Source organism: Struthio camelus, chromosome W (genome assembly GCF_040807025.1).
Source record: "Struthio camelus isolate bStrCam1 chromosome W, bStrCam1.hap1, whole genome shotgun sequence".
Taxonomy (NCBI): domain Eukaryota; kingdom Metazoa; phylum Chordata; class Aves; order Struthioniformes; family Struthionidae; genus Struthio; species Struthio camelus.
Window position 1 is genome coordinate 66,517,176 of NC_090981.1, and position 27,390 is coordinate 66,544,565.

Here is a 27,390-nt window from a genome sequence, read left to right on the forward strand (position 1 = left end):
GACAGCGAGGACCTTTAAGAAAGGCATTCCAGCATTTCATCCCCCAGTAAACTTTTCAATGACGACAAAATCATTTGTGATTAGTCACAAACATTCAAAGCAGCTGAATTAAGAGAAAAAACAATCTTTTTAAAGGTAGTAGCATCCTAACACAATTTCTCCTTTGGGGTAACTTTTCCCAGTGTTTGCGTTACGAGTATTGCTAGCAAAATCTGGGTTTAACTTAACACAAGGCTCTGGGAGATGTTTTACTTCCCTAAGCACACTGTAGGATCCTAATGAAAGTAATATGAAATAAGAATGAATTACACAGGCATTTTATCAAAATTCTGCGCCAAGAGATTCTAAAGAAAAATCCAAGTGGGAAAAAAAGAAACCTATAAACTTTATTCTAGACAGAGGTAATGCTTTGTAAGCACCATCTTTAAAATGTTTACCCAGTAACCTTCCAGGTTCTCCTAACTACACACGTGCTTACACTTCTTCCATTTACCGCCCACCCTTATTCTTACTGTAACTCCTTCTATGCCTCTTGAATCTCTCTCGCAGTACAAGACACTTGCAACAGCACACTAATTATGAGTCAAACTCTCTCCCACACTTCATTCCTTCAGTAGGAAGGAAGCCTCCTGAAGCCTTTCTTTCATGGAGCATTGCAGATATGCAGTCCTCACTGGAAACAATCATGTTTTGCATTACCTTGTGCTAAAAGGACTAGGTGTTTTTCAGATTAACCTCCTAAAAAACAGGATTCATATCCGTTTAGTACATTGAGGCTTTGAAAAACTTACGGACGAAGGCCCATGGAACAAGAGCTACATCCCAAATTTCATCACAGACTAGCCACACTAAGATGAAAAAGTGAAAAAAAGATGCAGTCACTGAACAATAGGCAGTTGGCTCAGGAAACTCATCTTAGTGGCTCAACTAATGCAGCCTGAGATACAAAATATCACTTTTGTACCATATACGAAGAGATGAAACAAGAGTGTGGATAACATATGTACATAGACATATATCCACTATCACAAGCTACGTATTGGAAAGGTTAAAAAATTGTTAGTTATCTAACAAATGCTGAATCTTCAAAGTTTGCTAAGCATTAAAAGCCATGGCTGCCTCATGGAGAAACCCACTTTAAGCAAAGCCAGGGTATTAAGCTAAGCGTGAAACAGTCGTCAAAAGACCTACACCAGCTCAACAGAGAAAAGGCACACAGGAAACTAGGGTTTGAGGCTAGAAGTAAGAAAAGTTTTTTATGTTCTTAAATCTGCTTTACAGAAAGGGTGGTTTGTCAAACCAGAAGAAGAAGAAAAAAAAAAAGAGAACATCGCTCAGAAAAACTGAATAGGACTCAGAATCTTGAAAGCCTCTTGTGACCAGCATAGCTGGACACAAAAACAAATAAAGAATGAGGTAGTGGTTAAAAGTAGACAATTTCTGTCAGCACCTTCCAATTTCCCACACTGGAGCTGAAGCGAAGCAAATGATTATAACCTATAGTTGGGAAAAACATTTTCCATCATACTGTTTCATAGCACTGCAGTGCTGGCGAGAGTGAAAAACGTCATCAGCAACATGAAGTGTGAAAATTTCTGGTAAACATCTTCTGCTAAAAGGATAGGAAATCGGAACAAGAGGGAAAGACTTAAGACACATTTAAGGGAGGAACAGTCAAGGCTGAGGAACAAATAGGAAATATGAAATCACTGCAGAGGAGGTTTTCCAGATAGAGCAGGCTACAAGGGGATGAGGAAAAAGGTTGAATTTCTGGTTACAGCAAGTCACTAACGTTATTTTAAGACAAACTGACAATGATATAAAATGGAAGCAAGTCACGCAAGGAGTTTTAGCAAACAACTAGTCAGGACTGAAAACCTAGAGGATTAAAAGGAATAGCCTAAAAGAAGAAAAAAAAGTCAAGCAATATTTTCATGAAATAGGCAAGTGAAAAGTCTAAAAGAGAAGTCAGTTGTGTAATTAACAGGCTAAACGCGTGAGCTTCACTGCCAAAAAGATACTCTGCTAAAGGGGAAGCAACTGAACAACCTGTTAAGCAAAAACCTATGACCAAACACAGTAAGTTAGAGAGTCGTCACAAGTTATGGCTGCGATAAATGACTGCGCGTATTCCAGCCAGTCTCAACTGCAAAAGGTCTGGCTTGAAGCTGTTGCAAGGGATTTTTTTTTTTTTTTTTTAAAGCTTCACAATTGCAAAGTGCTAAAATAAGCATACACAGTCAGCGACACTTAAGTTGCAGTTAACAGGCTGTGACTTCTTACAAAGAGCTAATTTGTAACTATGTGAATATATCCGTTTTCAAGAGAAGGTTTTATATAAAGGGATAGGTGAACTACCTTGACAACGAAAAATATCCAAAGTCAACCACTGCGCACACTTGAAAGCTCCAGAAGAAAAAATGTACTGTTATTTGAAGAACCACCGTTACTTGAAGAGCAGCATATGATCATTAAGCAAAACAGTTACCTACTGCAGCATATAAACATTACAGGGATGAGTTGTGGCTGCAGTCCCATCCCAAAGGAGCTGGAAAGCAGCAGTTACACAAATTTCAGCTGGACCCTACATATCTGAATTGAAACATGCTCAGCCCATCCGTAGGGAAGGATGCAGACAGTCTAGCTGGCTCTAGGAGCTACGAAAAGTGAATATGCAATAACCAGCGACGTCAGGCTGCTACCTGCTACGTCTCCTGCGCAGAGGGAAACAGCCTGCTCCTCTTTGCCCAGAGATTTGATTTGTTCAAATTTAGCCAGATGAGCAGAACAAGACACACCCCCTAGCACAGAGATCACCTGCCAAGCTGCAAATTCCTAATGCAAAACATCAAGTTACTAGAGCTATTAGAAAACACGTTGACTGCTTTAAACAGGGACAAGACACGTCCTGCCCTAATCTCACTCCAGAAACAGCCAATGCTTCTGACAGAGGCTTTAGAAACCCAAACCTTGGAAAACATCAGTCCAAGCATTCAAGTCCGGAAAACTTACAAGCAACATGGAAGATTGCAAGAAAGTGTTATCAATCCTAGATACAGCCCAGTTATGAGATCAGAGCACTGAACGTAGCTCTGCTCATCTCCAATTCTGAACATTATCCCAAACTAAACCACCCACCTAAAGAGTCTTCAGCAGCTCATTAATGCCAAAAATCAAAAAGTGTCAAGATACTCAGCTATACAAAAATGAACAAAAGAAAAGGAAATCCTAAACCTCTTGCTCCTCTAACGCATGCAAAGCGAAGAAAGGAAACTAACATTACTGGCTCCTATTTATCACACAGGGGTAGAGATCAACCAAAACCATTACACCTGCAAGACGTAGGGAAAAAAGCTGACTTCTGAAACCACAATAACGAAACAAGAGGTGGACTACAAACGTGACGCCTACATAATTAAAGTAGCACAGAAGTCAGCAGCAGCCAGCAATTGCAGAAGACAACTGACAGGTAAGAAATCTGGCTCCCCTGATCAACTTCTTTCTTGATCCACTGTGACCTAAGTCTTTTTTTTATGTCCTCTTTTTCATAATGAATAAAGAAAACCCACCGATATCAAAGCAAGAGTAGTACTTAGCAACTCTGGAAGTTAAGAAATCACCATCTCTCAGAAGCCACATTTTAAAGAGGATGAGGAAAACAAGAAACATAAGCATCGAGAAGGCTTAAGTGTATTGACTAAGGGTGGTATAGTCATACACAACAGTTAACTTCATTGAAATTAAATTTGCAAAGTAGTCCGAAATATATTCGGTATAACTGCAACAACTTAAAAAGTGACAGTTTCTCCTTTTCTATTCTCATTGAAGAAAAAAAATCAAAAAAGTAATATGTGAACAGCCAGTTGCAATTGGGCCTGGGTCAAAAATTAGAATTTTGTTTCAGAGAAGACTTCAAGTTTTTACAATTCGTTTTTATCCCAATGCATGGGGGAAAAAACTGAGATCTTTTGATCCCTACTCCAGGATCAAAACTACCACGAGACACTTAATATTCATCCAAGATTCCTCCAATACTCATCCAAGAAAACCCAATGCCCGGGAAAGACCTAAACTGAAATCCATCCTTTCAGTCAGGAAGTAGAGAAACTCAATTGTGGGCTTCCGCATACCACAGTAACCAGCCTAATTACTCAGAAATATTACTGGCCATCTGGAGTCCTACTGCAGCTCTCTCTGGAGATTACCTCCAGATTCATCTTGGAGCTAAGCAACTTTTCATACAAAGAGGAATCTCTTTGCAACGAGGCTATCTTACTGAGTCCCCATTGCCGAGACAACCAGGTCTGGCTGCTGTCATGCCCTGAACTAATCTTAAAATAAACAAACTACATGTTATCTCTTCTCCCATCCCAAAGAAAGCAACCATAGCATAGCAACATAAAGTACTACAGTAGTATTATAGGTTACTACTTCATAAAATACTATATGTCATCAGTTTGAGAGATTTTTTGGTTTTTTTTGTTTGTTTTTTAAGTTTCATAAATCAGAGGAGGAGAAACACCAATATTTGTCCATTTAAGGAGCTACTGTATTTACTAGTTTACTCTATTATTAGTGAAAGAACTTGAGCTCTGCATGGTTACAGCGACATCTTGCATTAAGGCAACTGTAGGAATAGGACCCATGTTTTTGATCATATTTTCCAGGCAGTTAAGATCACATTTATTTTAAACAAAAACGCTTCAGCAGTCAAAAAGAGTTTGTGTGGTTTCCTGAGCTCTTTATCAGTCGGTATAGTCACAAGATCTATAAAATTGTGCTCACTAAAATTAATTAAAAAAAAAAAAAAATCAATAAATAAACATGGGTGCGATACCACAAAACAAAATAGCCCATAAATGGATTGTACAGTCATGCTTCTTATGAGAACATTACACAGGATACAGAGCAGTAGAGAGAAAAACAGGTTGACCTAAAACATATCAAATCTTTATTTTTCTTCATATTTTAGCTAAGCTATGGGGAAAAAAATCCTGCTGCAGTTGCTAAAACGTGATAAATAATTGTAGTGAAGAAGAGTTTAACTGTAGTTGTGCAACTGATGCTAGACAGTCACATTTCAGAGTTATTATACAGTTTTCCCAACGCTGTTCATAATATTTTGCTTCCTTGTGATATCCTCTCAGCCTCTAGGAGAGGTGTACTTAATATTTCAGAAAATATGAGACTAATTCTGTACTTTATGCTGCATTTCTTGAAAGGTAATTCTGTCCTTCAAACGTGATCATTTAAAAGGACGGGCGAGGAGAATTCTTGTACCAATATGGTTTTGCATCTCTTTGTCACGCACAAAGGAAAAGTAGGGCGCTAACTATATTTCCTCCTCATCCCGGACCACAGGATCCCACCAGCAGCAGATCCATTCACCAGCTAAGATGCAATGCTCATATTTGCATTTTGATATTCACTGCCCTCCATTGAGTTCAGTAATGCTACAGATCAAGGTGACTTCATTTTATTTCATTTATTTTAAGAGCATGACAGATTACACATTTTCTTGAAATAGAGGAATATTAAAGTGTCAGTATCACAGTCACTGACTCTCTTGTCTATATCACAGGTTTATTTAGGTGACTTTTGGGGTACACAGCTGAAATTTTGCAGAAGAGAACCTACTCCTCCTGCTTCATGGCACCAATCCACCCCTGTGACACTGAGACTAAGAGTATGGGGTAAGAAAAGCTGTCAAATTCAACAGGAAATGCACAACAAAGGTGGGAAAAGATTATTTTTTTTGCCATGAAGTACACTCTCTCCTTAGACTTGAAATATGCCCAGGAATGCAGAAAAGGGTAAAAGAACGTTAAGGAATAAAGAGAACTAGGAGAGAGAAAAACTAGGTTATTCCACTCCTGTCCTCTATAAGTGCCACTGTGCTCCTTCAGCTGTTGATGGTAAAAGTACCCTTTTTCAGTTCTTCTTCCGCAGCAGGGGTAACAGAAGTTCACAAGCACAGGCCGGCAGACTCAGGGCCCCCACAGGGACCTCTCTCTATCCAGCTGAGAGACACCACTAGCAAAACCTTGGCCACACGATGCCACAAACGGCTGTTTCTCAGGAGGCACACTCTGCTGAGCGGGTAATAGGAGGTAGAATAAAGATCAAGCTGAGAAGAAAATGGCAAAAGTGAAGGCACGATTAAGAAAACCAATGCAGGGTAAGAGCAACAAGATACTTTTTTATTATTATTAAAATGGACGTAGTAAAAATAATATCCACATTACACAGAAAGCACTACAACTGTATTGGCAGGGAGAGCTGCACAGGCAAGAACAAACCGGAACAGGAAACTTGATTTATGCTTTCAGTCCACAGCTGGATTCTCATTAACAATTTTAGGGAAATCTTCCACTTTTACTTATCCAGCAAGGAATTTGTTGAAAGAGCATGTGTCCCGCCTTCAAAGTGAAGGAAGGAAGAGGAGGGAAGAGACCATGAGGCAGGAGTGGAACTTGTGTGCTGTATCCCTTAACACACATTCAACTTATGATCCAAGTTAAACGACTTAGTGAAACGGGACCCAAATATACATACTATATACCTACATGTGTGGTGCATATCTAGGGTCAAGACACGAAGGTGGGGCAGAAGGAAGCCTTTAGAAAAATGTTATTTCAATCACCTGCATATTTATTGTAGGAGATCTTCCTAAAAGGTGCTCCCCAAAAATTTCATGTAAATGCCAACTCTTCCTACTTTCTACATACAGAGCTAAATAAAATAATCCAAGATTTCAGAAATTAAATACTGTCAACCTCTTATTTGTTGCCAAGGAAAAATGTCACATACCCTCTGAAACAGGCTCCAGTCTGCAATTCACCTGAGAGAAAAATTCTGTTTAGAAACCCGAATATTTTGCTTCCAGCTTTTCGCATTTCATTAGTTTCATATAATCCTGAAAGAGTTTCCACGTCCCAGCCAAAAAACCAAATAAAATCAGTGAAGACATCATCTGCATTATGGTAGCTTTAGAAGCTAGGAAACTAGAACATAATTATCCAAGGTACTCTCCAGCACAGACGGTCGAGGGCCAAAGCTAGTCAAAATTTGAATCATATTATATGGACAACATAAAAGAGATATTAATCTAGCAGAAAGACACAAAAGGGATGCCAAGTAAGGAAGTAACCTTCAGTTTGGAAAATAAAACTCCAACTGAAAACTCCTCTCAGCTGAATCAAACTGGTTGAGCAAAGCTTTTTTTTTTTTCTTTCCTAAAGAGAAATAAAAAAAGTTGTCTGTTTTTCTCTCTCTTCTCTCCCCACCACTTCTATGGCAAACAGTCAGCATCTTGGAGGCAGCCTGCCTGCCCATTACTATGCTCATTTGCAACAGGAAACACCAGAAAGAAGAAGAAAGAAAAAAAACATATATAAAAAGTATCTCCTTTACAAGAGGGAGCATGTTTGTTCACTTCAGTAGGGAAAGTTTGGAAAAGACACTTCCACCTTTGGTTTACCAGTCTTTATGGAAAAAAATAAGTATATGCCATCAAATCTGGATGAGCACCTACAGTCTCTAAACCAACTCTGCTGAGGAACTAGCCAGCTAGATACGCAGAGGCATTTTTCTAGAAATAACCATTTAAACGATTCTTAGTTCTGAAGAATTATTTACCAAAACAGCAACTCACCACTTCATGAATGGATCGATTGAAGCCATCGTCCTCTGTAAGAATCAACAAAATTATAAGAGCCATGTAAACATGGTGTGAATTCCTTTCTTCGACATGATACAGAATTTCAAGAATTGGCAAAACCTTTAGGGAAGAAAAACACACATGTGTTAGTTTAGGCTTTCAAGTACCTCAGACAATAAAGAGAAGAGACGAAAAAACCTCCCCTGTATCACCCTGTCCTTTGATGGTAGCATAGCAGCCTATTCCTCCTGAAATAACCACCCCAAAATACTGACGTAAGCCATTCAAACACCTTCCATCTGTTTTTTTTTTTTCTCCCTGTGTTCACCAGAGTCTAAGCAAATTATTTCTTGTGGTGAGACATGGAATTTCAATTCCTAATAAATGAGATTTCCAGCCATACCAGTTACCATAGGCTCTCAAAGTTTCAGTCCCCTGTGAACTATGGGAAAAAAAATCCAATTAGTAAGCAAGATTTTCACCAGTTTAAGCAGAAAAACGGTTGCTTCTGACCATTTCTGTTAAGGCAAGTGTGGTCCGAAATGACTATCCTCATCAAATACAGCCAGGCCTATTAGAACAGAGGTGCACAAACTCATTTTAAGAGCTGAAGCTCAACTTCCATTTTGATGTGTGGAGATAATCCCAGAAATGAAGCAGTTTGCGTTGGGTTTAAAACTAGAAAAGGCCTGTTTTTCTAATTCTAGACAATATGCAGCCAAGGAGAGCTGACATTATGTGAGTTCAGCCCAAGGTCTTGCAACGTTTCCACCAGGATGAACAGTTTAAGCCAAAGTCTTGCAATAATAACGAAAATGAGATTTCATTGCCACAGCAAGCATACCTGAACGCTAGTCTAAACTTAATCCAGATGATTGTCTCTTTACCAATAGAAAATTAGCTTTCCACTGGCTCAGTATAATGCGCTTCCTCATGCTGCAGAAATAGGCCTAAATCACAAACTACCCTGGAAAAAAAAAAAAGGAACTTGGGAGAAAGAAAAATCTCTCAATTCCAAGATAGTGAATGAGACACCAAATTCATTCCAAGAGATTCGAGACACCTAAAGGGTTGCTGTTTTTAAAAACAAACCGAGGGAAGCAGGATGAATCATGTGAAGCCTATTCTGGGGCTAGGCCAGGACTCCCGAGTGCATCGCAAGTCTCTAAAATTACCAGAATGTTCTGTTAAAAATCAACAAGTTCCAAAACAGTTGGAACACATTAAACACACTTTGTACAGTTCTTGTTCAGACGGGTGAGATTGATCTAAATGCTGCAGGCCACAAACCTTTTGAAAGATGCTTTACCCAGGGTCAAGGCAATGCCACAACAAAAACAGGAAAAAAAAAAAAAAAGTATTTGCATTCCACAAACATCCTTCCTTTACAGTTTCAAAGGGTCCTTAGGAAACATCTCTCTCCTGTTAAAACTGAAGTTGATATTTTTATGTTTTGTGAATATAAATCTGGATAGCAAAGGTAAAAATCTTTTTTTCTTAGGGTATCTACACAGTATGTAGCAAAAACAATAATCCTTTTCCTTGGCTGGGCAAAAAGGACATTTCTCTGTAACCTTGCACAGATAACTTCCAATTTCCACCTTCTTCTATAGCATAGACTCCGTTATGCTGGTTGAAAGAGCAGTTATTTGCAGAGGAAGTAATGCCATTGCAGCTCTTTGGTTAAGTGCTAGGAGGTCTGTATGTCATGCAACTTAGCTCAAAATCCCACCAGACTAAGGCTGACCAGCCTTACATGGACTCTCCAAATCAGTGCGCTCAGGCTTCCTTCCCTGCGTGCATCTTCAGCACTTTAGAAATCTCTTCCCATCGCCACTCATCCAGCTTTCCTTCCTACTTCTGTTTCAGACTTTTATATTATACACGAAGACTAAAACTTTTAGTCTCATTGGCATGGCGCGCTTGGTGCGGCGCGCTCTCACGGCGAACAGAAAACTCTCCCGTCCCATTTTCCCCACTCAGATGAGGGCCACGTCCAGGAAGATTCATGCAAATAAGTGCCTTGGTTTTAAGAAAAATTACAAAGATATAACTCTTTATTCCAAAAGTCTTGGCATATCCCGGACTGTCTGAGTGTGCAGTCAGGCTCTCCAATGAACAATTTCATTCTCCGCTTTTAGAAACTACAAAAAGCATGTGATAACGGCGGCTTCTTTTGATTTGCAGGCTCTTTTGTTGATACTTGTTAAACTAAAATCACTCAGCTACCACTAACACTTCTCCATCAGGAGCACCTTTTAATGCTAACATTTTACTAAGAACTGGTCACCATTAAAAAGTTGCTTTGAATCCTCAAAGCAAGGGGCAGGTAAAAACCCTGGGGCTATATTCAGTCCAAGGTCAGGAACAGTTTCCCCAGCAAAGAGTTTTAAAATAGCTTGCCTGCAGTACATGACACAGCACAGCCACTCAGGAGCAATGTGCTTAACCCAAATTTATGCCACTGGAAAAAATATTGCCATACCATCACTTGACATAAATGCATCATCATATACATTATTTTGATCCAATCATGTTGGGTAGCAACAAAACACAGAGCAACAAACAGAGCAGCACTACACAGCCCAGCAGCCAAAGCAAAAAATGCTCAACAGAAAGTGCGTATTTCTCACCGGTAGATATCCGGCTAGCATATTTATCTGAAATAGTGACATTAACTGCTCCTCCTAACAGAAAAAGGCTTGACATTTTCCCACTCGCAAACCACGATACAATGCCAAGGGAAAAAGATTGCTAACGGCCCCCTGTTTCACCGGTCCCATCGTTTCCTGGAGAATCTTTGCAAGCACTTGCAGTAACATAGCCAAATTCCAGCCAGGAACATCCCTGAGAGCATCAGATTTTTAAATCAATTATTTTATAAAATTACACAAAGAGACATACTATAAGTTAGAGAAGATACACAAAATCCTATTAATTCTACTACGTAGACTGTTATTGTATGGGGGGGAAGATATGTTGCATTATTAATGATAAAGTAATAAACAGAATAACTCAAGATGAAGGGACTTAGGTGCAACTCAGCAGTAGATTCAGACACAAATTAGGAAGCAAGTTGAGACAGAACTTATAACAACAGTTAAAAACACGGAATCGATTTACAAATTAAACTAAAGTAAGTTACAAAAAGAGCAAAGACATATCCCCAAAAAGCTAGGAAGTGCCACAGAGCATCTAGTGATGCTTCCTGCGCATCAAAACCGGAAGGTATTAAAAAAAAAAAAAAGGGAGAAAACACAAGATTGCATTGAGCAAAGTGAAATAACAGCAACCTGCATACCCCCTGAAAGTTTAAGATAAGAACTCAGCTTGACTGCTGACCTCCTCTCTCACATATCACAGACCTTTATACCGCACTGGACTGCCACTACATGAAGAGCCCGCGAACTTAACGCTTGAATAAGCCATAATCTTCCAAAAAGTCATCCACCCTCAGTTCAAAGATATCCTTGGAGAGCACTGCTCTGCCAGCGATTTCCTCCAATTAACTAGTTACCTTAACTGTTTTGTTCCCCTGTCGCTTAAGTTGCGGATTTCACCTTCCAGCCTTTAGTTCTTATCATGCCTTTCTCTGCAAGTCTAGAGTCCCTTCTGTTCAGCAGCTTCCCCTATGAAGGTACTTACACAACCAGACACTTCTCAAACTTCTGAGAATTAACTGAACAAAGTTAGCTCTCTAAGCCTCTCACAGTAAGCCTTCACAGTTGTTGGGGCTTGTTTGTTTTTTTATAAGCAAAAAAATTGTTTCTCTACATTCTCTCCATTTTTCAATAGCCTGTAAATACTTCATGGAGTATGTTAGTGCAACGCCAGAATAGCATGGAGTATGTTAGCACCAGTCTTGCAGTTGCCATATACGGAAGCAAAAAAAAAAATGCAGCTCCATACTCCTGCCCAGTTGTCTTATTTACAAATCCAAGACTGAATTAGCCGTTTTCAGCACAGGGTTGTTAACAGGGAGATTATGATTTCTTTGTCCAGTAAGCCTCCCTTGCCCCCAAAACATTTTCACATCCTTCAGGATGCGCTCTAGTCTTTTTGTTCCTAGAAAAAGAACTACTTTTGGTTGGATTAAAATACACTTTCCAAAGGGCTCAGTCCAAGTTACCAAGCAATTCAAAGTGCTCTTCATCGTTGCTCATCCTTACCTACCAGCCTGCTAGAGATGAGCAGATTGTACGAAGATGTCAGCAATGATCGCAAAGATCAACAATATGCATGAAAAGTGAAACAAAAGAAAGGATAACAATATGAGACAGAGCAGGCAGTTTCACATTTTGGTATTAAAAACAAATACATCAACTTTTTAGTAATCCCCTTCTCAATTTTCTCATCTTTTCCCAGAAAGCAAAGTTTTTAGTGTTGCTTGTTACTTCTGGGATTGCTAAAGGGTTTTTGCTGATTTTTTTTGAGTGGGAGGAAAGGCAGGTGATAATAGGCAGGTGATAATATACGGTAATATCCCACATGGCAGAACACCTGAGTATCTGCATCTGGAGCTGTTTTGACATACATACCTTGTGCTTTTTCTGGAAGCTTTACAATATATGAAATACCATAATTATAAAACAACACACACACCTCACCTTTATTTTTCCGGAGAGAGAGTAAACTGGCAGCTGTGAAACATGCCATACCACATACCAACAGCCCAGAAAACTGAATGTGATAGTTTGGCCACAAAATTCATGCAAACTGACTCAGCCCTAGCCTCGATAACCTGCAGCGGACCACATAGGAGTTCAGTCTTGAATCATCGGCTCAATATCCACCATCTTAGCTGAGTTTGCCAACAGTGGTGTCTCTCAACTCTGATTTTAGCAATATCTATCTGCTAGAACTTGGACCGAGACCAAATTCATTTTGTATCTGCCATCAAACAGGCATGGGACCTAATTATCTGGCAGGATTTCAAATATTAAAGTGAAAATGGTTCCCTATTCTGTTACCAATTCCTGTAGACAGCCATTATCTTACTAAAGGAAAGTTTTTCAACATGTAAGATTTGTTATAAGTGGTTTGTGACATTACTAAACATAGAGGGGGGGGCAAAAGCTAACTAATAACCTACAAAAAAGACTGTACCAGGTGGTTGTACCATTAGCTATTAACCACAATCTTATCTCAAAGCAGCTAAAATGTTGTTCTAGTTGCATTTCTTTAAAAAAAAAGAAGTCAACTACTCCTTTACTCCTTGAGGAGCTTCAGTCTCAGAGAGTTGACCTACACAAGTGTCTAAGACATTTGTCGTATTAGTGCAACCTGTTTCTTACAGCATGCCCAGAGGTCAGCAGGTTTCCCCCGGGTCAGACCGCCAGTAGCATTAGGCACAGACAGTCTGATAGCCTTACAAGCGCTATCTGCTACTGTAGTCACATGGTCAACATAATGCTCCTGAGATGACGTAATGAAGGTGAATAAGTTGGTTAGAGCTGGTGCTGCTGTAGAACGGGGAATACAAGCAGCCAGTCGCATAAGAGCTTCCCCAGACCAACCCTTCCGGAGTACTGGACAAGCAGAACAATACTTACAAGGTTTTCTATGTCCGTGCGTGCCAACACGTATGTCCGCACATTGCCATTTTGATGCAGAAGCATGTATAAAAGAAGAGTTGCTTGATCGGATTTCTGCTGCTCACACAAAGCCGTGTATAAACTGTTAAAATTAATCTGGAAAGCGTGTGGGTTCGATGAAGAAAAAGCAGTGCTATCTGAAATAAAGAAATGAAAAATCATGTTTAACAAAAATATTTACCACTCAGGTACATGCTTATTTTATAAAATATCTGGGTGAAATATTTTCTACAACCACAGTAAGCGGGGGGGGAGGGGGGGACATCAGTCAAGACTGTACTGTCACCAAAGGTGATAAACCTGAAAAGATGAGGAGTATTTTTTTTAAATGACTCAATTAAAGTGATTTAAAACATGATATGTCACAAAGTCTAACAAAGTAACAGTAGCTTGTTCATGTGAACAATATAATCTGTGACAGAGCTAGAAGTGAAATAAAACAGAAGAGACTTGTTCCCAGAACCTTCTCACAAGAGCACACCGCTTTCACCAACACTTCCATCCACAAAGACCTCTAACATCAAACATTCCCAACGGAAACGGGAAAAGCAAGTGTGGCCGCCAGATGCACGTACTTAATTCAGCCTCTGGATCTTCCCAGATCAGAGACGTTGCTTGTCACGCTCTAACGTCCCAGCCCTTCAAGGCACTACACCTTTGCTTTCTATATAGAAGAAATTTTGAGCGCGCCAGGTTTTGTCCCAGCGCAGAACAGGTACGTTTCTGAACTGTCAAAAAGCTTCACAGGAACTTGTATAAAACATTTTCTTGTCCGGCTCTGTTCAGAAATATCCATCCAAAACATGCATCTCTTACGATAACACATGAAGTAAGATGAGTCTACGTTTTGGGGCTGCCTCATTTCAGCATGGCAACTGGCTACAAAAGCTATCTTTTCTGAGAACGCAAACAAGCTAAGCACATGGAAAAACTACAGCAATTCATGGCAAGAGGATATTCTGGGGACAGCAGCAGTTTGGGTGCTCAAGTATGTTACAGGTCTGGACTTAAACATTTCTGCATTTCTATAACTAACATGTCCAAAGTTGAAGCATTTAACTAAAAATTCTTAGAGGCTACAGACTAGGGATTTTTGGATTCTTTACTTTCTTTAAGGAAAAAAAAGTTCATCAGCTGAGGAAAGCTCTGCTGTAGAAAACAGCGTGACAGCAGTATTATTCCTTCCGCACGGAAATTTGTGGGCAGAGGGGATTCTAAGGAGAAGGAGAAAAGGCTCAAAACATGAAGGAAAAAAAAACACAACTACCCAAGTTTCAAAACTTGCTTTTTTACAACCCATTAAACTTGTACTACGATAGCAGGCATGCTGGGCAGTAATATTGCACTGCACTGGAGCCTTCCCTTTCCCAAAGCCTTCTCAGATACTGTCCCTGTATCACCACGGAAAACAGTGAGCGCATTCTCACCACTTATATGCCCATGGACAGGAACCGCGAGCCAACACAAATTTGGCTCTCAAATGAACAGCTCCAAGGTTTCCTACCAAATTTTTCCACTGTTCTGGATAAACTTCTATACTGGTAGAGGCTGATTGCATAAACACCACCTACCACCACCGAAATATCTCTCTGCCACTTTTCCCCTTCTTTTCAGTGTATATTGCTGGCAAAGTTTCCAAATAGCTACCGATTACTCGGGGCAGTTGTCACACGGGGATGTACGTGGCAGTTGCCACTTACTTTGAACAACATCCCCAACCGTTCCGGGAGGAAAAACTGCCGTATTTTGAATGGCTGTAGGAACTCAACGAGAGCCACAGTTCCCAGCGGGTTTCTGGGAGTCCAGTGGAGACGGCTCGCACAGGAGCGGCTGCTTCTCCGGAGGCAGCCTCTTGGCCTCCGCAACGGGCAACTGCTCCAGACGTTCAGCTCCGCTCAGCAGGAGACACTGATGCAAAGTTTTCTCCTTCCTGCAGGAGTTCCCAACTCAGCAGGAGTCAGGAGACACTGCCTCACACGGAGCCTAGATACAGCCCATCAGCTGGCAGCAGCTCCTAGCTCCGCGAGACCGATCTGGCAGCGACGGAAACTGCCTCTCCCAGACGCTCCGTACCAAAATGCAGTTGAGAGACAAATTCCTTCCCCCCTCCTTCCGCCCCCAACCCAAACTACCATTTCTTCCCCACCACTTCAAAGACTGGTTGTTATTATGGACTGACTCCTTGAAAACACCCATGCTTCAGGTGAGTATTCTTCTTTACCATGCAAAATTTCAATGTAGACAGTAAAGTCAGATCAGCCCTTTATTAAGGTCGCTGAAGCCACAGTTCATTAGCGAGCAGTCTCTACTTGACCTTCGAGCTCCTCTTAGGTGAATTTTTACACAGTATCATTTACATTTATAGCACTGTTTTATTAAGATTTAAAAATCAGTAAGATATTTTCTAAATATTACTTAAAAAGCTAACAGATTTCAGTAACAGCAATAAATCCTGTAATATTCTACAGGATATTAAAGCAACCAACAGAAAAGTTAAAATATTCTTGAGCATGTAGAATAAAGGATAACTATCTTGAATTTTATTAGTTCTGTCTCCATTAAATTATATAAATTACTTCTAAAAAGCTCATTTTCCTATTATATTCATATACTATAAATCATTACGACAGTAACCAGCCTCTCTTTTTCATACCATTCTCCTTTTTTCAGACTCTTAGAACCTTCACAGGCATCAAATGTAAGCTCAGTTACAGGAATACTGCTAGTGGAAACTAGTTTCTACCTGTCCAATAGCAAGTGATTCTATAAACATAGACGTTTAGAGAAAATATGGGTTTTCAAGCTGTTTTGACAAGAATAGGCTTTTAAAATTTTCTAATAAGTCATGTATAATAGTTTTTAATGAAACACATTACTAGTTATCGTGGACGTTAACCAAAGTTACCTAGAATAAGTTATTCATACAGGTTGTCAGTTAGTTGGTTAAAAAAACCGTATCAAGAATTTGATCTCAATTGCCAGTAAACAGTTTCTGATAGACCAAAGGGTCACGTTAGGACATGAATGAGTTTAGAGCTCAGCTTGCTCAATACTTACAGCGTAAGGAACATAAAAACTTAACGTGTCCCAAACAAAGTGAAAAACACAATCATATTTCTGTGGCCACACAGGTTATCATGCAGCAGCTGCGCTGCCTTGCGTAGCCAAGTGCATACCGTTAACCTGCACAAAGCCAACAAAAGGTAACATCCAACAGCTAAAACTTGAAGAGGTAAAACTGTAAGTGCAGACACAAGACAAGCACACCCTGCCTGCATGCATGCTGAGCTGCCCAGGCACAAGCAGAGCCAGACTGAGCTGTGTTAGTGTGTGACTGTGTACCAGCTAAGGACCTCTGTAGCAGGGCTTTAGAATTCAGTACAATATTGTGGTCATTGTGGTTATATGAAATATGGACCAGCCTTTCCAAAAACAAGGTAATGTGAAAGTCTGAAACTTTCCGTGTAGGCATATCCCATGAAAGTGTTTACATTAAGCAAATTCTCCTCAGACTTCCAGTGTGGGGAGAAGTACATATCAGTTACGCTGACTCGGCTGTTGTGGCAATTCAATTGCCTCTCTTAACTCTAGCTGGGTGACTGCTAACCAGAACGTCTCCAAGTCCTTTCAAGTTCCAGGGGACTTCTGCAGACTTTTAGATAACTGACTTATCGCTCTGCTTCCCATTTTCATTTATATCTTACGAAATTATGAAGCTTTGTAAAGTTTATCGCTGCAGAAGGAAGATGCCTCATTCTCCCTCCACCTGTTTGAGTAAGTTCCAGCAGCTGAGGAGCTCCACCTCAAAACTCCCAGCATGAAGTATCATTATTACTCCTCCACAGGCTTACTGGGAGGAGACAAGTTTTGGAAAGAGAAATCTAAACAGCCACAACAATACAGTGCCTCATTTTCATTAGTTTATGCCTAAAAGCAAGAACAGATACAAACCCTGTGTGTTCTTGAAGGACATAATAGCTTGTCTGTAGGGGTTCGGCGTATCTGGAGCATCGGTCAGGTTGGCCAAGACGAGCAGAAGCAGCAGACTCTGATTAGCTAGAGGGGAGCACTGTTCCAGCTGCGGCGTTGCTTTGCTCCCCACTCCCCCTAATGTGAAGACTGTCCACAGGCCAGCTAGAAAGAAAAAGGCAAAAAAGGATAAACCTCTTAGAAAATATTATGCATGTTCACATTTTAATGAACAAAGCTCCTCCAGTGATAAAGATGCCATCTGACACACAGGTACATAGGAGAGGGAAAAAAACAGTTCAGCCCTGTACAATGAGATGACGAGCCTGGCTACTTGATTTCACAGATCAGAAATTTCAGGAGTAACACAGCAGTGAGCACAGATGGATGGGAATTGAGAAATTACTGAAAATTCCAGAAAATCAAGTCACAGGAAAGTACGAAAAGGAAATAAGATGACAGGTGAAATAAAAGCACATATTTGAAGGGGAGAAGCTTAAACCCAACAAAACAGATGACAAAGCAGTCAAAGGATTCATGAAGGGACCCTGGGAATGCTAACACGCTAAGATAGGAAAAGGAGCTTGCACACTGCCTTTTTAATAAAACAAACTTGGTCCATCTTGCACCATTTTTCTTATGTATTCTAACTTTAATAACCTCATCATATTTTACGCAGAGCACAGTAACAAATACTAATACTGCTTAAACTTGAACACCCGGATTTAGAGTCATGTAGAGAACATCGTTACCCATTGTTTGTGGGTAGACAGCATAATATCAAATAATAAACTTATTGGAAAAAAAAATAGGCTTAACAGCAATTTAAATTCAAGCTTTATGCTATTATTAAGGCCAGCCTTTTGTTTTTATGTTCATACAGAAGATGAAGTAACTTGAAGAGGGACAATACCTCAGTTGGGAGTACTTACACTGCTCTGAAATGCCTTGTTAATAGATTGCATATAAGATGTAAAGGTATGGAAGTACAAACTGTTTACAGTAACTTGAAGTTAAAACCTAATTAAAAAGAAATAAAAGCTTGAGTACACAAATCACTAGCGATACTGCCAGAAACCAGTCAGCCTGATTGAGTCCTCTTGGAAAAATGACAGTTTTTGTTTCCTTACAACTGTTTCTAAAATACTCAAAAAACAAAAACTACATTCATTTTACATCCACAAGGATTTAAGTACAAAAGTGTAAAACACCGAAGAGCTAATTATTCCACACCAACTCTCAGTTATTTGCTCACTAACTATACTAAGGTTGCATGCTAGAATATATCTACCCCCTTTACCTAGGTGCATATATATGATGTATATTCAGCTCCTGAAGCCTGCTTGCTAAAACTGTAATTATCATCCTATTTAAACTGTGGTGTTTAGGTCCAAAATGCAAGCTGAGTAATTTTCAAATTTAATATATACAGCATTAAAAACATTAACTCCAATACTATAATACTGCATTTGAAATTCCTGTTTCTAATTACAGACCTGACCGTGAACCAAGCTGGCTACATGCCCTATTACAGAGTAACAGGGGAACGGGGCAGGGAGGAGGCAGCGCTGGAGGATGTGAAGACTCCCCTTAGCCCTCTCCAGCAGACCCATAAATCCTCCTTTCCTTGCCACCACGCGCGATGCTGCTGTTACACTGGGGAAAAGATGAAGAGAGGCACCAGAACTGAAGCAGATTCGGCATTACTGCGGAAAAAGTGTAAAGGGGGAAGGACAGAAACTTATCCCCGTGGCCGTGGTGGGACAGGACAACCTCAGTGTCACCGGGGCTCCACCCTCACCTTGGCTGCTGCTGCATGCCCACATTTTGAAGCAACCTTTCCCAGTCACACTGGGCTATATTCACCCTCAAAGGCCTCGGGCTTGAAACATTTCTGAGTAAATCCTAGAATTTTATGGCAGAGACTGACCATTTCATCGAGTGAACAGAGCTTTAATAGATGGGCAAAGTTTTAAACTATACGGAGCAAAGGTAAGAAAATCTCAACAATAAAAGGCCCCTAAAAATTAATTATTAATAAAAACAGAAATAAACTCAAAATTAAGACGTACTTTCTTACTGAAAGTAGTAAAAATTAAGAAAGCTTAGCCTCCATGAAGATTCAAGATGCACAGGACAAAACCGGTAAGCTATCTGAATGCTAAACTTAAGTATAGTGTAATCAATTTAAAAATTTAAAGTGCTCTCAGCCCTACCAAATTTCCAATCAGTTTGACCAATATTTTTGGTTAAAAGTAACCGTTTAGTCAGATTTTGTAACAAACTAGCAGTTTTTTCATCAACGCAGTTGCAAGGCAATTATTGCCATGTCAAAGGCACGGGAAACGTTGCCATTCAAGGGTTAAGCAGCTTGCAGGAGTTTTAGTAATAAAGAGCACTCTAATTAGAGCCTTCCTAGCAAAAACTTCATTTTACATTAACAATCCTTTATCACCATGGTTTTGATCTGTTGTCCACATATCAGAACAATGAGGCAGAGTAAAAACGCTAACAGTAAAGTTAGCTCTTAAACTCATACAAGTTACCCCGATACGTAACATGCAAAGAAATCCTAGAAAAAGTGAAACCACTGTTTTTTTTTTTTTAAATCATCATCACTTGTTGAATTATTTTAAATTGAGCACATTTCTTCTCTTAAAGGAAAAACTCAGTGCAGTTCTCAGCTATGCCAGCACTTCTAGCTTTCCACCATCCCACCCTTCTGTGGTTGGCACCAGCCGTTACTACACCTTTGCTCAGTATTTGGGAAAAGATGGATATAGCCAAAGTCTTGGCTAATAAGTTCACTCTTCCACCAGGGAGAATGAGGTAATTATGTCCAGGAGGAACCCAGACATTGATACATGACCCACGCAACCTCTTGAGGTCCTGTCTCTGCTGGCAAGTTTATTTCTCCAGAAAAGCAATCCCATGCTAACGGGTTCGCAACACTCATTCCACTTCCAAAACGCTATTTCAGATTAGGTGCTAAATATCGGTTGGTTCTCCCAGTGTTTCTCAAGCTAAGAGACATTTCTAAGGAAACTTTTTCTAAGGATATATTTCTTATTCTAAGAATAAAAGGAAGAAGCCACCTTTTTTTTTTTTTTTTTTTTTAAAAAAAAAAATACCTGTTTAAGCCAATACATAGCCACAAGTAGCCATAACTGTACTGGCGTTGTGTGGCATCATTAAAAGCATGGAATAAAATTCTCTTGGATACTTGCATATACATATATATGCACACACATATACATAGTGCTCAGATTTCTCCCATGTTTAAATTTCACTCTAAGTTTCATTCACTCTTATTCTCTTGTTTTACTCTTATTTTAGTGAATATCCCAAGGGAAATACAAAGTACAAAAGCTTTCTATCTCTCTGGGAAGTGCTAAAGATGAGCTACAAACTGAACAAACTTTATTTGAAAACGAAGATTATGAAAAGGATGACGGTAGGTGGGTTGTCTGCAACAGCGTGATGAACCAAAGTGGTTCACACTAAAAAAGCACTGCATTACCAAAGAAAACCTTTCTGGTTCCACTGTGCTAATTAATCTGCCTAATGAAGTTAATAATCCACAACCCTAAAACGTTTTCCTCGACACAGGTATTGATATCACTTGATTCATCTATGCAATTTACCGTTCTCTACAGCATATTTGCAATTTATTTTTAACTGCAACTCGGCAATACAACTCTGCTGGCTGAATCAATTGCACAGGGAACCACATTACTAGAATTTTTGGAAGAAAGTAAAATTTTGCCTATTATTTGTGGCAAATACACAGGTACCCAGGGAAGGAACATACTGCTTTCATCTGTAAAAGAAAGTGAGCAGATCCATTTTTTCCTACTCTGCCACAATACTACTACACACTGCAGCTTTCTTCTCCTGCTCGTACAAGTCTATATAAGGCATAGCAAGTAAAGCAAACAGGAGTGGCTCTCTCCATTCCTGTATTTCACATGCTATTAAGGTTTTTGCTGAAGTACTTGCTACAGCTTCAACAATCGAACAAGATCAGCCCTTTGGGGTCTTTTTAAAGCTCCTGAAATCCTACTGTGGCTGTTTCGACTCCTGCCTTTACAGATCACGTTGCAGGGCAGATCTTGAGGTCTTTTTATAAGATGACTGGAAATAGCGTTCGTAGCCATGAAAACACACACAGGATTGTAATCTAGCTTGACAGCCTGTGGAACAACACTTAATGAGCAAAATGAAAATTATGACACATTCATCAAAAAAGGACTTTCTTTCCTTAGCCTGCTATTTAACATAAAGAGAATGCTACAGAAATCTCAAAGTAATCATCTGATCTCCGTTTCGCAGTAACAAGAAGGTATGAATGTGGTTCATATTGTGCTTACCTGGGGAACAGTTCAAATACACTTACTTATACTTTCATGTGATTAAACAATTGTAACAGCTTGATTTCAAAGAAGCTTTAAAACTGAAAGACAGGTGGAAGGAGAACAGGGGTGGATTTAAAAAATATACTCAGTATAAAGCATTTCAGTTCATAGCCAATCTACCTTCTCGCACTGCAAACCGCGTCATTTCAAAAGTATATCAGTGAACTCTCAGCCCAGTTGAATTTTTGAATTTGCGTGATATTTATTAAACTAGTTGTTGTGTGATACTTACTAAACTAGTTGTAATTCTTTCACAAGATGCATCTTACTTGCTTTCCAACCTTTAGTGGACGTGCCTGTAAGACAAGCACTCTGAGTCCTCTTCCTGGAAGAGCAATCAACTAACACCAGTTTCCTCTAACACCAGTTTCCTCTACGTAACTTATTCCATGGTATCTTACTGGGGAAAAGGAGATTTAAAAAAAAAAAAATCAATAGCTCTTGCAAAAATGCAGCCATATCCCAACATCTGCCCTCACGGTTCAGATTCATAAATAAACTCCACGAGGTTTTCCCTTGAACGGTTGATCCTTAATTAAAATATAATGCTTGTGCTAAAACTTAATGAATGCTGGCACAACCTTTTTGCGGGTGCTCATTTCTCTAATCACTGCAGCTTGATAACACCGCAGATCCATTTCTCATTCCCCTACACACACACAGCCCAATTCCTATCACATATTATTATCATCCTGTCACTGAATTTTATTGCTTTGGAAATTATTTTGCTCAGTGCCAACTCTGAGCCATAAAGACTTCTCCAGAGAGATCCCAGGAGTAGCCTTGCATGCACCAGATTAACGTGGCAGCCGCAGGCTACTTTTGAGATTGAAAAGAAAGTTTTGGTAGAGGTGAAGCTGTAAAAAATTCCTGTCGATCTTACTGTCATTTCACTATTTCACAATATCAGTCCTCCTCCCTTGCTGCAAAAAGGAAAGAACAAAAAATGTAAGTAGACAAGGCTTAGGCTTGAGCAGTAGGTTTAAAAAAAAAAAAAAGTCAGACAAAAACCCAACAACAAAAACAGCAAACAAACAGAGCAGAACTAGCCCATATTTCAGCCTATATTTCTACTCAAATCAAGTTCTAGCTCCATACCTTGGTTTCCCAAATTATAAAGCTTTGAGTATACAGAAAATATGCTTAGGACACTAAGCCATCTAAGATAGCAGTAAATATAGATTATGAAGAACTAAAGCAGAAGTGATTCTTCACAACATCTAGCTGATACTATCATGTCCTTCTTCCACCAAAAACAGCACATAAAATACTATTCAAAAAACATTGCAACTAGTATTTTAGTTTTATTATGCCCAAGCAACAGCCCTGGGAACTTGAGAGGTGCTTTTTTTTTTTTTTTTTTTTTAATTTAATGCTTATTGTATGTGTCACATTTCTTAAGTCAATTCAATGGTTCTCACTTTGTGGTCTGATGAACACTTTCTGGTGGCCCATGGAGAGCTGGCAGTTCACGTTGTGCTGGCTCCTGGCCTTGTTTCCAGCTGCTACATTGTGTTAGTAGAAAGCCAAAAATACATAAATACTTTCCTACTATTACTTTTCCATGTAAGCAATTTCTCGAGTTGCCACGGGGATGTTATGTGATAATGACTGGGAGAGGAAAAAGCGGTCCGTGGAATCATAAATGAAATGGGAGACGCAGGATCAGTGAAGCAACTCCTATATCAAGATGTCGCTCACAATCTTTCAAGTCAAAGTCATTTTATACTTTATAAAGCACTTCCATAAGCTTCTTGGGTCTTTATTCAAGAAACTTAAAACTGCTGCTTGCAAGGAGCACCAGGTATATTTACTTCAATGACTACAAGAACAGCAACTACATTAAATTTAGAAAAGGCCCATTGCAAGTTTTTGAAAGATTCAGAAAGAAACCAGCAAAGCAACTTGGATGTTAAGTATCCCAATCTCCTGCTACATTAAACTCGCAAGGAGCATTGACACATACACAAACTACAGGGGTGTATTCCACCACTGAAATACAGAAACTAACAGCAACACCATAAAAGTTCAGACTGAAAAGAGGTAAATCTATTGACACGGTAGATTTTTTAGGTAGGGAACCTAGAGTACAAATGGCTTAAAGTCATTACTTACTTAAGAGTAAAGTAAGGAAAGTCCTAAATATTGCAATATAACTTTTTTCTGACATCAGCTGACACAAGTTCCTAAAAATAATAGTTTTTTGAAACCTGGCATTATTATATCTGACATGGCAATACAAATGATAGTAGCAAAAGTTTTTTGTTTTCAGCAATATTTTTCATGCTCTCTGCTGTCTGGCATTAGACTAACAGAATTAACCAGAGCGAGCTTGCAACATAGAAGGAAAGACGTTTTAAAAACTAACTATGAATGAATAGTTTCTAGGAGACACTCAGTCTGGCAAAATAAATTCACATTTTGAATACTGGTAGACTAGCTTCTTTTTAAGCCATCAGCAGACTAAAACAAGAACTCACAGGTGGGAGAGACTTGATTTTGAAAAGCGCGTGCAGTGCTGCAAGCACTGCGAGACGACAGCCATGTTACAGCCCATCTTTACTCCGCTTACGGTTTGCGGCACAGGAACTGCGGAAGCGTGCACGCCCCAGTAAACGCGTGCTCGGCTGCGACAACACTATCTAGGCTCACAGTCCTGTCAAGCCACCTCTTAGACCAAGGTCCAAAGCGCTGCGCAAGGCCAAAGTCACACGCCTCTCCGCTTTTTAAATAGGATGGGTTTTATTGCAGGTGGCATGCAACTCGTGAACACTACAAAGAAGTGCCCCTGTTGCTATGGGAGGATTAAAAAGACACTGCATTTTTAAAGGATACATTCTATTTCCTTCTTATGAAATCAGTGTACCCGAAGCACTAAGACGGGCTCAGTCAAACTCATAACGATAACAGAAGCTGCAGGTTATTGCTTAGAGGGGTTTCCACACCTAAGAGCACAACTCTGCAGGGGACAAGTGCTTCCTCCTACTTGCCAAGAAAAGCAGAAGCTATAACGTCTGTTAAGCCAAGCTCTGAAAGGCAAATTCTGCCACTTGCCCCACTCCTGATCACAGGAAAAACCCAGGTTTTGTGTGTGTGCGCGCGCATCTTTGAATTTGGGTGTTGCTTTTTTTTTTTTTTTTTTTTAAATGCATCCCAGCCACCTGATTTTTGCCAGTCCCGTTGCTGCCCCCGCAGATGCCCGTGGCAGCCACGTAGCAGCAGCATGGAAAGCCGTGAGGAAGAGCAGAGGTAGTGGAGCTACTGGGAAAAGTCAGTACAGTGCTGACTTGCACTTACTTTGCAATTGGAAGGCTCCCTCTCTCCATCAATCACCGACCGTACAGACGGCTACGACGCTTGCCAGAGAATCCTGCACAACTGCCTTCTTCAAGCTCCAAATAAACTATATTGAAAGTGGCATTACCAAGAAATACAACAGTGTCAGAGGAGGCCGAGGCCGTGATGTCATTAACACATTCTGGAAGCCGTTTTTCAGGAAATGAATCATGGAAGCAAGTGAAATGCAAAGACATATTAGGTAACTGTGTTCATCCCCTACCCAGGCAAAAGCGTTCCCTCCAGTACATTTTGTTATTCTATCCAGCCTAATTTTAAGGGACTAGTAATGGAGCTTGGACCACATCCTTTGGGAAAAGTGTTCCATAATCTAATAAACCTCAATGTTGAGATTTTTTTCCTAATATTCAGCCTGAATTTTTACTTTGTTCAATTACATCCATTTATTCCTATAAGTGGTTCTCTCCATGCAATACCATAAAACATTTCTTCCCCAGTTCAGTGTTTACACCCTTTAAATAAAAGGTGCAGTCATCGCTCTCCTTTGTTGCCTAGCCAAATTACACATACAGATTTTCCTTTCATTTCTTTGAAAGTCGTTTCCACTTTGCTTCCTGCAATTAATCTCAACACTTTGTGTGACCCCTCAAACATCACTGCAGTGAAAAAAGTTACAAATACTAAACCGTGCAGATATTAAAAAAAACCAAAACAAAACTTCCTCATTCATCCAAACATACCCTTTACTTCATTTTGTCTGTTTATCCCCTTTTTTGTCACCAGATCTCAGGAATTCTCTTATTGTGACATCTAAAACAAGGTTGGCTTAGTGATAACATAAAGTCTACCTCTGCCATTAGATTACCTATCTCTTTTCTTCGGTGGAACTGCAAGATAAAGAGAAGGCCACCTTCTCCCAGGGTCTTGAAGCTCAGTTATGGAGGCACATTCCCATCAAAGCTTTTGACATAACGGCCACAGCAGACCTTAAAATGCTGATTTCATCTCAAAAACTCTAAGGAAACATTTATAAACCAAGTCAACACCTTTAAATTGTCCCAGTAAAGTTGTGTATGTAACATATTAATGTTTTCAGATCTGCTCTTCTTCTCTCACCAACACCCTGAAGTTGAAGATAGCTATGTTAGCTGGAAACACCTGGATACATTTTTGATATCTGGATCATTAATCTGAATAGCAGACATATTTGGGATGGACACACAGAAGAATTAAGTAAATTACACATCACATTCCTGAAGGAAAAGGCCAGATAAAGCTGAAAGTAACTCTAATAAACCAAAATTCACTTCAATCAATATATACCCGAATCAACTACAGAAGGAGAACAACTTAAATGAGAACAGAAATCCTCACGTATTTTTGTTAGCTCCACTGAACTAGGAGCTTAATTTCTTTTGAGTCTTGTTTGCTTTTTAGCCGTGACAGCACAAACACCCCAAGGGCAGAGAGCTCGAACGTTAACAGCCGCTGCTTACGACACTGCCCCCGTTGCTGGAACCACCTATTTCGACCCCTCCGGACACATGCTGTGATTTCTGGGATGGAACGATATTTCTGTTACGCATCTGAAGACCGCCTAGCGTAAAAAAAGCCATAAATGTGACCGCAATATATATATTAAAAAAAGGAAGCTCTATGGGATTACATAAGAACACAATACCACAGCATTATGACTACTTGAAACCTGGGAAATTAAGTGCAAGTTAGAAAAGAAGAGGAAGAGAGAACAAAGAGGCAAATGTATGAGAAGTGTGGGAAACTGCAACCTACTCAGGGTTGGATGCAATTTTACAACTGTCTGACTTAATCAGCTATCAGCCACGGAACAGCAAACCTCAAGCCAAGGAGAAAGCCACAGTGCGAGAAATTAAAAAGTTTTTCTTTTGGGGGGGGGGGGGGGGGAAGGGGGGAATAGAAAACCCTGGCTTTTGCCCAGTGTACTGTCCTGGTACTGTGTTGTCGCCGTGGTTTGGACAGGGGGAAGGAGCACTGTGAAAGTAGGTAACTGCACTGACAAGTCAGTAACCTTTTTTTGTCAATATAATCGGACAAAATTGGGGACAGAAACTAACAAAAGTTTTCCTGGTAAAACGAGAGCAATATTTATTTGCAGCATTGATTTTGACAACAAGTCCACTGAAGAAGAACAGTGCCAGGACCAAATCTATGCCTCAGAGAAACCAGACTAAGAGGGTGGAAAAGACAGGGAAGCTCTAAAGTGTAGTAGAAAGGAAAAAAGATTTTTTCAGATCATAATCTCATAGGATGAGTCAGGCTGGAAGGGATCTTGGGAGGTCCCCGGCCCAAACGCCTGCTCCAAGAAGGGGCAGCTATAGGGTCACACCAGGTTGCTCAGGGCTTTTGCCCAGTTGGGTCTGGAAAACCTCCAAGGATGGAGGTGGCACAACCTCCCTGGGCAACTGCTCCACTGTCA

General features: G+C 40.0%; 1 protein-coding gene across 5 annotated transcripts in view; it reads right to left on the reverse strand.

Annotated features, from left to right (window-relative positions):
* The window catches only part of LOC104138494 (dymeclin), a 231,246-nt gene that overhangs the window by 125,841 nt on the left and 78,015 nt on the right, over positions 1-27,390 (reverse strand). For all 5 annotated transcript variants that reach the window (XM_068924734.1, XM_068924731.1, XM_068924732.1 and 2 more), the window contains exons 9-11: positions 17,206-17,388; positions 13,213-13,391; positions 7,655-7,780 (exon numbers count right to left, since the gene is read on the reverse strand). In XM_068924734.1, the coding sequence (XP_068780835.1) occupies positions 7,655-7,780; positions 13,213-13,391; positions 17,206-17,388 (488 nt within the window). The remainder of the gene's footprint in view (positions 1-7,654; positions 7,781-13,212; positions 13,392-17,205; positions 17,389-27,390) is intronic.